At 44.0% G+C, this 14,147-nt stretch overlaps 1 protein-coding gene across 1 annotated transcript in view; it reads left to right on the forward strand.

The window, feature by feature from the left end:
- SYNPO2L (synaptopodin 2 like) overlaps positions 1–14,147 on the forward strand; it is a 38,915-nt gene that overhangs the window by 18,464 nt on the left and 6,304 nt on the right. The window contains exon 4 of the mRNA XM_081913505.1: positions 854–1,521. Coding sequence (XP_081769631.1) covers positions 854–1,521 — 668 coding nt within the window. The remainder of the gene's footprint in view (positions 1–853; positions 1,522–14,147) is intronic.

Raw genomic sequence — 14,147 nt, forward strand, 5'->3', positions numbered from 1 at the left:
TCATCTTATATATGGATAGTGCATAGGGTGGGCATTTGATTGGTTACTGCCTCGGCTGTCAGTGGCTATTTGGCGTGTTATTGGTTTCTGCGTCAAGGGCTTGTGTTGATTGGCTGATGCTGCAGCAATTGGGCGGGCGATTGGCAGCTTCTGACAGTGAGGGGATAAATGAAAGGTGGATTTCGCACCATGTGTGGGTGAGCGATTATCGGCAATCCCCTCTAAAAAAAGCTCAACAACCCTGAGCCATCTCCTCCCATTTTCTTAAATTTGAATCCCCCAAAATAGGCGGGCACCTTATACATGGGGGCGTCTTATACACTGAAAAATACAGTATTTTTATTCCTTGGCAAACCAATGTGGGAAATTGAATTTAAGATTAGAAAAAGGAGAAACTGAGAGAAACTGAAACTAACAGATTCACCCAATACTATTAACAAGCCATATTTCATGTTGTTGTTGTTTAGTTGTTTAGTCGTGTCCGACTCTTCGTGACCCCATGGACCAGAGCACGCCAGGCACTCCCGTCTTCCATATTTCATACTAAGAGGTTAAACTTCTTCATGAGAGACCAATGCATGCATAACTAGATACCTTTCCGATTTTTGCTTAATTTGTATGAGTGGCCTTCTGACTGCCATATATAGGAGGTTGGGGATTCACTCTCTGTATCTTCATTAGCCATTGTGTGACACATTTTCATAATTTCCTAACCATAAATTGACTTTGGTTCTCAAGAGAGCTATATTGGATATTCTGCACGAGATCCACATAACTTCATGAAATATTCATCTGCTGCTTTGTGTGTAACTGACCCGAATCTCTTGTTTTATTTTCTTCTTCTTTCCTACAGGGTGCTTAGTGGGAACCCATCTGTTGAGGGGCTCCTGCGTTCCCCTTCCCCCAGGCAGCTGCAAGTGCCCTCTCCAACGTCACCGCTCAGCCGGGCCTCCCAGTTGCGCAGTCCTGAACTGGCAGTTCCCCCTGCTGCCCTGGAACCTGAGCAGCAGCCCCGAAAGCAGCAGCCCCTGGAGAACATAACCTCACCCCCTGATAGCGAAGCCTACTATGCCGAGACCGACAGCGACGCTGACAACATTGCCCAGGAAAAGCACCGGAGAGCTCGCAAGAAGAGCCCCCGTTCTCCCCCAGGGGGACCAAACAATAAAGCGGGCGAGCCGCAGGACGAAGTGTCCCTTTCCGAGCTGAGCGGGTACGACAGCACCCCCGAGGCAACAGCGCAAGCTGCAGAACGCGGAGAAAACCTCAGCGGCGTGGCCAAGAGGGAGATAGTGTGCCAGCCAGGAAGCCGCACCGACACCCCCTTCTCAGAGAGTGAAGCTATGCTACTACAGCCACCCTTACCTGAAGACAGAGAGCCTTCCCCAGAAGCTATGCTCCTCCCACATGCAACTAAGAACATTCGAGCAGAGAGGCACCTCATCCCCATGATAGGGCCTGTGGAGCACCCCGTCGATGAAGACCTGACCACCACCTATGCAGAGAAAGCCAAACAAGCCAGTAAGTGTTCCTGGCAGACCTGCTTCCCTTTCCCCTCTCACCTCTTCCCTCCCTGCCCCTCTCCTTTTTGCAAATTCCAGCTTTTCTTCATGCATAATTTGGATCCCCTTAGTGCAGAATTTTAAGGAGTACACACAGCTCCAGTTATAATTCCGCATTGGTCACCATTACCTTAATATTATCTTCTTTTGATAATTGTATTGGCTCAAGTTACAACTCAGGAAACCCGAGAGCTCTGTTAACTGCTTCTCCACCTGATGTGCAACAGACCCTCATCCTTGCTTTACTACATTTATGTCCACTCGACTTCTTCAGTCTGTGGGACTGGCATTGTTACAGCTGCCACATAATACCGTATTGGCCCAAATATAAGCCGCACCTGAATATAAGCCGCTCCCTTAAAATTCTGCAGGCACTCACACCCATTCTGTTTAACTGTATGTCTGTTTCAGCAAACTGTATGTCTGTTTTCAGCTGCACTTTAACTTTTCACAGTCAGAATTTGGGGAAAAAGTAAGTCTTATATTCAGGCCAGTACGGTACTTGTTCCACACTTGTAAGAAATCCATCTTTTATAGGTGGTGGCACCTATACTTGGGAACTCCTTGCTTATTGACATCAGTCAGTTCTCTGGGCTATCCTATCCAGACATGCAGAATTTACATGCCATATTTCATTTTAGCTATTGTTGATCTTAATCATATTTTGACTATTCCAATACTCGTTTATAACTGCTTTATAGCAATATTTTTTAATGTTTTACTTGATACTGTTCTAACCACTTAGAGGTGTGTTTTATACATTTTGCTAAATATATAAATGTTTGTGTATTCCTACACATGGAAAGGGACAACAGTATGAGAACTAGCTTTCAAAACTATCTTTGTCAGGCACAAACAATGGTCAACCACATGTCCAAAAAAGCCTCGCCCAAAGTCTAGTTTACTGTTGAAAATTTAGATCTCTGAGTCTTCTTCAGAATCTTCCTGGGGGCTGCTGCTTTCGCTGCCAAATGATGTTATGGCCCTGCTTCTGGGATCACCTCCAAGTTGCGAGTGGTACTCCTCGTAGATTGCAGCTGGCCTGACTCATTTAGCTTGCTGCTCAATGATACAATGCCTTGGATTGGGTAAATGATGTCAGCAAAGGGGCTCTGGATCAGTGGTGATTTCTGCTCAGTAAGTGAGCCCAAGCAGTGACTCAGCAAGATGACAGCATTGATTTATTCTGTTTGGGTGGGGCGTAATGAACTTAATGCAGTTCCCCTGATAAAACAATAAAAATCAAAGAAAATGTGACGATATGCATGCTTTACAATACAATTTTATATCAGGTTTAGATCATATCTAGTCCAGAATCCACTTTGTTCAGATATAACACTAAACGATGGTTTGGCATTATGTGAATGATCCTCATGCTCACATGCTCCCGTTTCCCTCCTCCTGTGGTGCAGCTGTGAGGTGGTGACCAGAAGCTTTCACTTCCAGTTTTTTTAAATTCTATGTGGTTACCATTGTGTCCAAATCTAGGCAAACTGTGATTAGTCTCAACCTGTGGTTTAGTACACAGGTAGGCAAACTATGGCCCAGGGGCTGGATCCGGCCCAATCACCTTCTAAATTCAGCCCACGGACGGTCCAGGAATCAGCGTGTTTTTACATGAGTAGAATGTGTGCTTTTATTTAAAATGCATCTCTGGGTTATTTGTGGTGCATAGGAATTCATTCATTCCCCCCCCCCCAAAAAAAAATAGTCAGGCCCCCCACAAGGTCCGAGGGACAGTGGACCGGCCCCCTGCTGAAAAAGTTTGCTGACCTCTGGTTTAGTAGAACAATCCACCCCCCCCCAAAAAAACACCTCAGTGGTTTATGAATTTGACTTGTTTCTCTAAACAAGAGATAACCCTCAGTTATTAAAAAATGGAAGTAAAACCTTCTGATATTTTAATCACTGTGCCAGAGAAGGAGAAAATGAGAAGGAACCCAAGGTTCACCCACGTAACACTAGACCATAGTTTAGTGTTATGTCCGAATCCAGTCAATGAGTTATATCAGTTAAATTGTCATCTGAGTGATCTGTGCTCATGTACTGTTATCATTGGTGCTAGATTTCAGAACTCATACTGATACTCAGAACACATATTTCCCCATGTATAAGACTAGGTTTTTCACCTTTAAAATAGTCAAAAATTAGGGGACATCTTGTACACGGATAGTACTGAGTGTGGACTGGTGATTGGTTGTTGCCACAAAAATAGGGGGCGTCTTATAGATGGGGAAGCAGTTGGTTTAGAACTGTTACGGTTATATGCAGTTCACAGCAGCCTTTCTTGTGTTTTTCAATGTTTGGTTTACTGGTATACACAGCCTGCAATTCTAGTGTGTGGAGGCCTACCAAGTCTCTCTATTTGCAAGGCCATTTCTCCTAAACAATGCCCATCAGCTCACACCTGACATCATATGTGACATCAGGTGTACAGCAGGTAGATATGTAGCTGCAGACAGCAGGACTGGACCTCCCTCAAGCACACCAGCTGATTTACAAGCAATTCAATTCTGTTTGGTTTGGATGTTTTGGAAGGGAAACTAACCGGTACTACCAAACCTTGTAGAAAGTAGGATTGAACCCTGTGTGCATCAGTTGAGTGGGACAGCCCAGCTTCCAATCACCTGACTTCACTTTAACACTTGTCAAAGTGGGGGAGATTTTATTTTATTTTATTAAGAATCAAATTTCAGAGTCAAGAGCTGAGTGATCTACACTGCAATCCTATGTATGTTTAGTCAGAAGTAAGTTCCGTGGGACTTACTAATAGGTAAGTCAGGCAAACCTAAATTGCCAGCCCAGGAGCTTTAGCCACCTCAGATGGAGTATTTTTCTTTTTTGAATAATGCGCAGCCATGAGGCCAATGCTGAGCAAGGCACCGCATGCCCAGCTGTTCTCTGCTATTTGATAGTCCTAGCAGTGGGTGAGCAATGTCTTGCATCATGGCTTATTTTCATAGGCAGAGTCAGAAGGGTCCTAGGAAGGCCAGATTATTTCCTATGGAGCATTTCTGAGGGTGCTATAACTAAAGTATTCTGTGTTATGGGGCAATCCCAAGGCAGGTGGTGCTATGACTTTTTTTAAAAAAAATTGGTTGCTACAGTGAGGACGGGACGCAGGTGGCGCTGTGGGTTAAACCACAAAGCCTAGGACTTGCTGATCATAAGGTTGGTGGTTCGAATCCCTGCGACGGGGTGAGCTCCCGTTGCTCGGTCCCTGCTCCTGCCCACCTAGTAGTTTGAAAGCACGTCAAAGTGCAAGTAGATAAATAGGTACCGCTCCGGCAGGAAGGTAAACGGCGTTTCCGTGCGCTGCTCTGGTTTGCCAGAAGCGGCTTAGTCAGGCTGGCCACATGACCCGGAAGCTGTACGCCGGCTCCCTCGGCCAATAAAGCGAGATTAGCGCTGCAACCCCAGAGTCGGTCACAACTGGACCTAATGGTCAGGGGTCCCTTTACAGTGAGGGCAGCTCCTAATGTGACACACTTCCTCGTCCTAAACAATTAGCATTTGCATGTAGGAACAAGAATCTGAAATCAGTTACTTTTTTTCTTAAAAAAAATGTGTACACACACATTTTCACACACACCTTTACTTCCCTATGTGTACAACTCTGAGGAAGCCTCAGCCAATCTAGCCTTCCTAGGCTGTCTGTAAAGAAGAGGACCAGTGAACATACAACACAATCTGCTTTTGTGCTACTAGTGATCTGGGAATTTTTGCAATTGAAGTGTGCCTGCATGTTTTTGGCACATGGGTTACACATATAATACTTATCTGTAGTTACGGTATACTTTGAAGAACACACCATTCATTCCCCACTCCTCCAATCCTGAGCTGTAATGCAGAAACAATCCCTCAGCAGGAGTAGGGAGAAAAAACACCCAACTACCGTTGATTCATTCCGGACTGAGGTTGAATCCCGGGGGGGAAAAACTGTTTCTGGGGGGCAGGGTGTGGGGGACTCCTTGGTCCTGAACGGGGTAACTCTGCCCCTGAAGCACCAGGTATGAAGGCTAGGAGTAATTCTGGACTCACAGCTGTCCATGAAGGCACAGGTCCAGGGTAGCTGTTTATCAGCTGGTATGCTGGCTGAGTATGCCGGCTGAGACCATACCTGTCTGCACACTGTCTCACCAGAGTGGCACATGCCCTCTGGTATGCCGGCTGAGACCATACCTGTCTGCACACTGTCTCACCAGAGTGGCACATGCCCTGGTTATCTCCTGTTTAGACTACAGCAACATGCACTAGGTGGGGCTACCTTTGAAGATGGCTCAGAAACTACAACTAATCCAGCTAGACTGGTGACTGGGAGCGGCCCCCGGGAGCCTATAACACTGGTCCTAAAATATCTACATTGGCTCCCAGTTTGTTTCCGAGCATCATTATTCAAAGTGTTGGTGCTGACCTTTAAATCCCTAAACAGCTCGGCCCTGTATACCTCAAAGAGCGTCTCCATCCCCATTTTTCAGCCCAGACATAGAGATCCAGCTCTGAGGGCCTTCTGGTAGTTCCCTCATGGCAATGTGATTACAGGGAACCACTCAGATGGCCTTCTCGGTAGTGGCACCTTCCCTGTGGAATGCCCTCCCGTCAGATGTCAAGGAGAGAAAGAACTACACAACTTTTAGAAGGCAGCTCTGTTCAGGGAAGTTTTTAGTGTCTGATCCTGTTTTAGTGTCTGATACTTTTTTGTTGGGAGTGTACAATTATTATTGTTGTTGTTATTATTATTATTATCATTATTATTATTTATAGTAGGACACAGCTTAGGTGGGCACACACTGTTTTCGCTGTATTGTTCACACAGTACATTTGTTACTGTGGCTGATACTTCATGCACTCAGTTATATGAAACTCTCAGGCCTAAATAAGACAGTTTATTTATGATTTTTTTTTCTTTAGTGACAGTCTGAATCATGAGAGCTATATACAGTGGGAGGGTTGTTTCCCTCTTTGAAACATGAAATACACTCTGAGTATTTGCTTTTCTTTCATGTTTGATGCCGTTCAATCAAATTGGGGGGTGAAGGTTATAGGGTCATATCTTCAGGGGGTTGGATTAGATGACCTTTGGGTGTCCCTTCCAACTCTACAATTCTATGGGCAGGGGGAGCTAATCTTGATGTTTATTTTGCTCAAGGAGGCTTAGTTTGGTCAGAATCGAGTATAAACCTGCAGAGATAATGAAAAATACAATACTTTTGTTAAATGGGCCACCACAACCACTAGAGGGCCATGAAAATGGGCTTATTAGACTCATCTACCTATGTACTATCCAAAGCGGCACATTGGTTGCCAGATATGATTCCCCACCTCCAGCTCTCCCACCCCACTAGCATATCAAGTACCCCCACCCAGCCTTGTAGACAGCAGGATCTAGAAACAATCTAGATTAAAAGCAACGTGCTAAGGATGAGCATGGATAATTCTGGATTGGGAAAAACTCAGTTTTTGTTCTACAGACTAGTCAGTGTATACAAAGTCTGTGTTTTGTATCCAGAGACCTATGGTACTTGTAGCCAGAGGAGACACTAAAGGAGCTTTATTGAAAAACAGTCTATAAATCAGCTATTGGCCTGCCCTCCTTCTGCATCTATCTTTTTCTCTCATCATTCTGGGTAATTCTTCTACAGTTTCTTCTTCCCAAGCATGAAACTTTGGAGTCCTATTTCATTCCTCTCTTTCTTTTTAAAAATGTATATAAGTTACTGCCATTTTTGACTTTTTAAATATTGCTAACATTCTCTTTTTGTTCCCTCTTTTTGAATACTACTTAATGGTTTATTTGCTGGCTTCTCTACATTTCATCTTTGTTTAACCCTTTCTTCACTGACTACTTTTTTCTTTACTGGATTCAGTTTAAGCTACAATACTACTTTTTGCTCTTAAATCCCTTCACTCTTCCCCATCTTTCTCTTTTGCCCTACATCCTTCTGCCAATATGTTCCTCTTTGCTAAACCTTGAGTACTTCCTCTGTTTGACATCACTCCACCTTGCTATCCCTTGTCTCTAAAAATCCAGACCTCCTGACATTCAGCCAGTGTGGTGTAGTGGTTAAGAGCAGTAGTCTCGTAATCTGGTGAACCGGGTTCGCTTCCCCGCTCCTCCACATGCAGCTGCTGGGTGACCTTGGACCAGTCACACTTCTCTGAAGTCTCTCAGCCCCACTCACCTCACAGAGTGTTTGTTGTGCGGGAGGAAGGGAAAGGAGAATGTTAGCCGCTTTGAGACTCCTTCGGGTAGTGATAAAGCGGGATATCAAATCCAAACTCTTCCTCTTCTTCTTCAGCCATCTCTCTCCCTTGAAACAGGGCTTAGGCCACATTCCCAAAGAATCTCACTCTTCTCCCTTCATTCTGCCTTCTGTGCCCCTTCCCCTCTCCTTATAGCGGTATCTTTTTTGATCTGTTCTATTTCATATACGCACTGAATCGCAGGGGTGGCTAACCATGTTCAGGCAAGGGCCACATGGTAAATTGAGTGTGACCAAAGCAAAAATGTAGGTATGGCTGAAGTAGAAAATTGAAGCCCTTTTAATAATTTCCCCAGAATTCCCATTGCATATTTATTTTATTTCTTTGTTGTTTATTTAACTCCCTGCTTCCGTCCAAATCCTTCCCTTCGTTTAATTGCCTCCCCCCCAAAAAACCCATTTATCGCTATCTCTTCTTTCCATCAACGAACTCTTCTCTTTATGAAACCCCAAATCATTTTGTCTTCTTTCCATCCAAAGTGAATCCATCCCCTTCCTTAATCATCCTCTCCAATTAATTCTATTTGTACAACATCCAGTGACTAGCTATTCAGGCATAATGATAAACAAGTAATAATAAGCAGTCTGTTTACAGGGTTGCCAGCTTTTGATTTCAAAAATTCTGGGACCTGGCTGAAGCCAGGGTTGGGCCAGTAGAGCTTAGAAGATTTGCTGGGTCCAAGAGAATAACAATAGCTTCCTACTTATTTTTTTGTAACATAGTTTATGTTCATTTTCATCTTTAAACTGTTTAAATGGTTGGGTCAAGATGGATCATTGTCTACATTAGACATATGACATGCAACAATTACGTAAAAATAAAACAACAAAAAACACTCAAATAAACATTGCTGAATATATAAACATAGTTGCATTGAAGTTTATATACCAAAATCATTACAATTATTACAGATATGAAACGATGTGTAGTAATGTTTATTGGTTAGATTGGTGACCATAAGTAAAAGTATTTTGTATCAATAATGATTTGAATTTATGGGGGGGGGGAATATGTATAAAATATGTATTTCCTTCACTCGACTGTGCTGTAAACTCTGGGTGCTGTTCCACCATATACCTCATTATTTGTGTAATCAATAAAGTCACACTTTCTTCTGCAGTTTTTAGCATGGCATTGAGGAGCTGAGCAGGGAAAGTGGGTGTGAGGGCAGTCTTGACTCCTGCTGTAGATACTTCCTCTTTCTTCTGATCATGCCTTCTGCTGCTATGCCTTCCTGAGCTCTGCGGAACTTGTGGAGGGCAGCTATGGTGGAGCTGCACACACTGCAGCAGGGATCAGCAAACTTTTCCAGCGGGGGGCCGGTCCACTGCCCCTCAGACCTTGTGGGGGGGCCGGACTGTATTTTTTTAAAAGAAAATGAACAAATTCCCATGCCCCACAAAGAACCCAGAGATGCATTTTAAATAAAAGCACACATTCTACTCATGTAAAAATACGCTGATTCCTGGACCGTCCGTGGGCTGGATTTAGAAGGCGATTGGGCCGGATCCGGCCCCTTGTTTGCCTAACCATGCAGTACAGCATGTCTCACGTCTCACAGAGTGTGAAAGGGTGTTCTCTGCTTCATCTCCCATTTACTTAGGAGACATCTGAAGGCAGCCCTGTTTAGGGAAGTTTTTAATGTTTGAAGTTTAGCGTTCTGTTGGGAGCTGCCCAGAGTGTCTGGGGAAACCCAGCCAGATGGGTGGAGTATAAATAATAAAATTAGTAGTAGTAGTAGTAGTAGTAGTAGTAGTATACTTGGTGACTCAGGACTTGAAATGGGGAAATCTGTTGATTTCGGTTTCTCATCTTTCCCATCTTAAGTTCAGTTTGCCATACCCATTTGAACCGCTGCTTAATTGAAGGAGTGTGTTCAAGCTGGCTTTTCCCTGAGAAGCTATGTCCTGAATCAGTTGGGGGCACGGGAGGTCTTGCCGTTGCTGGATGGCACACCTGGGCCTTTAATGGGCAGGACATAGAGTGTGCCCCGGAACACATCTGCTGTTTTTGAACAGGCTGGGGGGATGCTTTGGGGTCCAAAGGACCTTCGTGGTAGCTTCTTCTTGTTGTTTTTAAACACACACTCACTCTACCTTGCACATATAAAGGACATGCAGCTGCTCTTATTCTCTAACCTCTTATATTTGGCTCTCTGTGTTCACTGTGACAACTGCCGTGGAAAAATTGTTTTGCCTGCCAAAGTTCACTCAACTTTGGCTATATTGAGAATGTGTTCTTGCTATACTGCATCAGTTACTCTTTATGGATCATATGTAAGGATATGAACAGGGTCAAAATGAATAGGGCATGATCTAGCCAACCTTAAGCACGTTTAAATCCAATAGATTTTGATTGAAATGATGTAAGCGCATGTGATTAACTCTGCAGCTGAAACGCATGAGACAACCAAGTTCATAGCTTTGCTGGATCATGCGCATAGTGTTTTGTAGGAGTTAAAAATTCAGCAAAGCACAGGACATCATCTGTTCTGTAAAACATTTCAATCTTTTTCACTTCAAATTCAAATATCTCACCAATAGAAATCTACTGACTGGGTTAAAACTTGATAACACTCATCATATTCTACAGGCTCAATATGTTTTTCACTCCTGTGTCTACATACACTGATTCACACACTGCTATATATACTTCATGAAAACATACAGATAACTCTCTTTCAGCCTTTATCAGAGAACCTTTGCCTTTATCAAATACCTGTTGATCTGCTATTGCAGTGAATTTCCGTTCGTATGGACAGACTTTCACAATTCGTCCTGTACTATAAATAGTCCAGCCTTTGGAGTTGTTTGCTTTGAGGTTGTACTGCAATGTTGCTTAATCTCTGGCTGATGTAAAAAGTGGTTCATATGACTATGTCATTCTGTAAAGGTTATTTGTTCTTTATTTTCAATGGGGAGTGAGATTGAGCTGCAGAGAACTTAGTTACATGGTTAAATAAACTGCTGCTTGCGTGGACCTCCCCCTTTTAGGCATTGGCACGGTCTAGATCTTATACTAGGACAAGGGGTTTCTACGAACTCCAGTAACATGCTGGAAAGTATTGGAGATATTAGGCAGTCCAAAACCACCCCACAGTGCTGCTCCACTTGCTTTCATATGAAACTGGAAGGGAAATGAGGACATGATGTGCTCCTGATTCACATTGCAGTAATTTCAGGTGTTCTTTATAAAATCAAAGCTGCTTGTTTTGAGTAGCTGTGTTAAATGGAGGCCCTGATGTATATGACAGCATGTGTCACTTTGGCAGTAGTAAGAAATACACCAGTAAGAAGAATTTGGTGCTTTTGGGAGGCAGTGTATGTCCAAGCCAATATCACACAGTAATGCATGCAGACATTTTTGTGACAAACAGTGCAGTAGACACCCTTCCACCTTCTCCCCCTGCAAAGTTCATGATGGGAAATAGTGGAGGAACTACCTGTTCCAGAGAGAGGAAAACACCTATTACACTCTTTCCTTATCCTGATCTCACAATGGATCTTTGCATTGTTCCGGCAGTACATTGTAGCAGGAAGAGCTGGGGCTATATATATTTTACCTTTGCTGATAAATTTCAGTCTTATAATTCTCCCATCAGGTGGCTTCTTCCTTGGTGATTCCATGTTACTTTGCCAATTCAAATTTATCTCTCCTTAAAAATCTCATACTCAGCTACAGCTGTTAGAACAGGGAGCATGTTGATAATTGTGTAACATCTGGAAAGTGTGGCGCCACTAAGGGCTCATCCATGCTTACTTTTTTGCCACTTTTCTAGGCACAGATCTGGGCTTTCCACGTCCAGGTCCAAGCAGGGGTATGTGTGTGTGGTTTGTCTTTCTTCTTCCCCTGGCATGCTTTCCCTGGGGAAAGCCATGTTTTACCACTGATCAGAGCAAGTTGAAACCGGATTTTCCATGGATTGTCATTTGCTCCAATTCAGAAGCAGATTGTGGGTTTTCCTGGGGCAGACTGGGACATTCTTCTTAGCAGTTTAGGAATAGCCTGGGATCCCACATTCCGTCGTGACCACCTCCTGATGTTTTAAAACAAAGGAAACATAACTCCAAGATGGGAAACAATCCTCTTTTAACTCCAGTAGGACAGTTGCCCAGAGTCCAACTAGGATATGAAGGCAGTCATGTTTGTTTGTTTTATTCACGTGTCTGCTCCATTTATGACTAATTATTTAGGCATGGTTTCAGGCCAGAGTCAGTCTTGGTTGCTCTGAGGGGATGTTACCTATTGTGAGAGGGGCAAGCAGACTGTGACCTTGCTTCTCCTGCTTGATCTCCCCATGGCTTTCTGTACCATTGATCATGGCATCCTTCTGATCTGTAGAATGGGCATTGGGAAAACTGATTTCAGTTTTCTGTTCCTACCTGGATGGAATTGCATTCTACAGAAAAGAGCAGGTTCGCAGCTTGCGGATGCTGCTGGATTCAACAGTGTCAGTAGAGGCTCAGGTGGCCTCAGTGGCTCGGAGTGCCTTTTTACAGCTCTGGCTGGTTTGCCAGCTGCAATTTAGGTCCCAGGTACCCCGGGGATCACCTGAACCCTTATATCCCAGCTCAGTCACTGAGAACAGCATCTCTGGTTGTTCCCCGAGTTGATGAGGCTCATTTGGAAACAACAAGAAACCAAATCTTTAGTGATCAGCCCAGTCCTTTGCCAAAAGAGATTCAACAGGCTTCAGCCGTTTCAATTTTTGAACGCCTGCTGAAAACTTTTCTGTTCTGCCGGGCCTATGCAGGCATCCTTCCGGAGTGGTCAATTGATGCCTGTTTTAAACTTTTTAACGGTGATGAATGGCCCATCTCCATTTGGAGAAATCTATACCGATGTTATCCTTTGCAAATGACTGTATCAGAAAAATGCCATTTGTGAAGCATGCCTGAGTATCAGGAAAGATGACAGTGTTTTTGGATTTAGTGCCTTCATGCTCAGTGACTCAAAGAGTCCCCTCTCCGGAGCGCAAGTGTGGAAACATTTGTGGCAAGGGACATGTCCTATTTTAAACCCCATCTATGGGAGGAGGATGGGAAGTGGAGCAAGTGTTTGACAGTTGACAATGTCCATCACACTGTTTAGTGATGATGCCTGGGGGGTAAAAATAGAGAGAGTTACCTCATGGCTTTCAGCAGCAATGTCGAGGAGACAAAAGAGAGGCTTTAAAAGGCTAGTGGAGCTGCAGGCAAAGGGCCTGGGCTCTTTTAAGGTTTTGGTTCTGCTCCAGAAGGGAGTTGTTCTGCTTCTCCCTCTGTTTATGGAGAGCTGTGAGTTAAGGGTGTGTGATATGCCCTTCTCTCCGGGACTAGATGTTGCTTTCAAGAGCTTGGACCAACCATATGCAGGTACCAGTTTATTTTGCATGCCAAACTTTTGCAAGCCTCCTCACAGGCAGAGGCTCCACGTGGCATAAGGGGCTTTGCTTTCAGATGGTTTGTGGAAGGAAGCTGTAGGTGAAAGGTAGCTGAATTTTTGGACAGTAGGAAGTGGAATGAGGAGAACCAGCTGGAAGGGGCTTTAAACATCCGGTCAGTTGTGCAGTGACTAGTTGCCTGATGCGATCACTAAATTATAATGGCTGTAAAGAAGGTAAAACAGTGCCGATGAAAATACTTGGTGGTTGATTCAGGACAAGGAAAAGGAAGCATGCCTTCAAAAAAGATGCACAGTGATTTTATGGAATTTGCTCCCACAAAATATAGGGGTGACCCCTTGGGGAGGCTTGCTCTGGAGGGTGACTAGAGAGAGTGACTCATGGGGGAGAGAGAACTCATTGGCTATTAGTCATGATGGCTACTGGGGATCTCCACATGCAGAGGTGAGGAGGGCAGACAATGCTGCCTCCGTCCCTGAGCTACTTGGAAACAGCTACCTTTGGAAAAAGGATGCTAAACTAGATGGATCCTTGGTCTGATCTTACATGATTATTAAACACAGAAGATTTCAGGCTTATTGGAATTTCAGCTATTGTTTCCATTGTACTTTGTACAGTCCGTGATTTTTTTATGAGGTGTATAGAGCCCTGTTGGTATCTTCAGCACCTTCTGTTCCCACAGATTTGTCTGTCACTCGTCTTGACCTTCAGTGTGCCCAACAGTGGAATGGATAACATTCCAGAACAGCCTGTATCTCAGTGATTGTGCCTTTAGAATGGATGGAGCAGCAAAGGGAGGAGAAGGAGGGAAAAAATGAGAGGAGGCTGAAGCAGGAAGCGCTGCCATTTCTCTTAGGGCATTTTAAACATGATATTAAAAATGTGTTTGAGACTCCTTCCTATTTATTTTTTTAATGTCTCCTATGAATACTGTTCAT

The sequence above is a fragment of the Podarcis melisellensis genome, assembly GCF_964234715.1.
Source record: "Podarcis melisellensis genome assembly, chromosome: 5".
NCBI lineage: Eukaryota > Metazoa > Chordata > Lepidosauria > Squamata > Lacertidae > Podarcis > Podarcis melisellensis.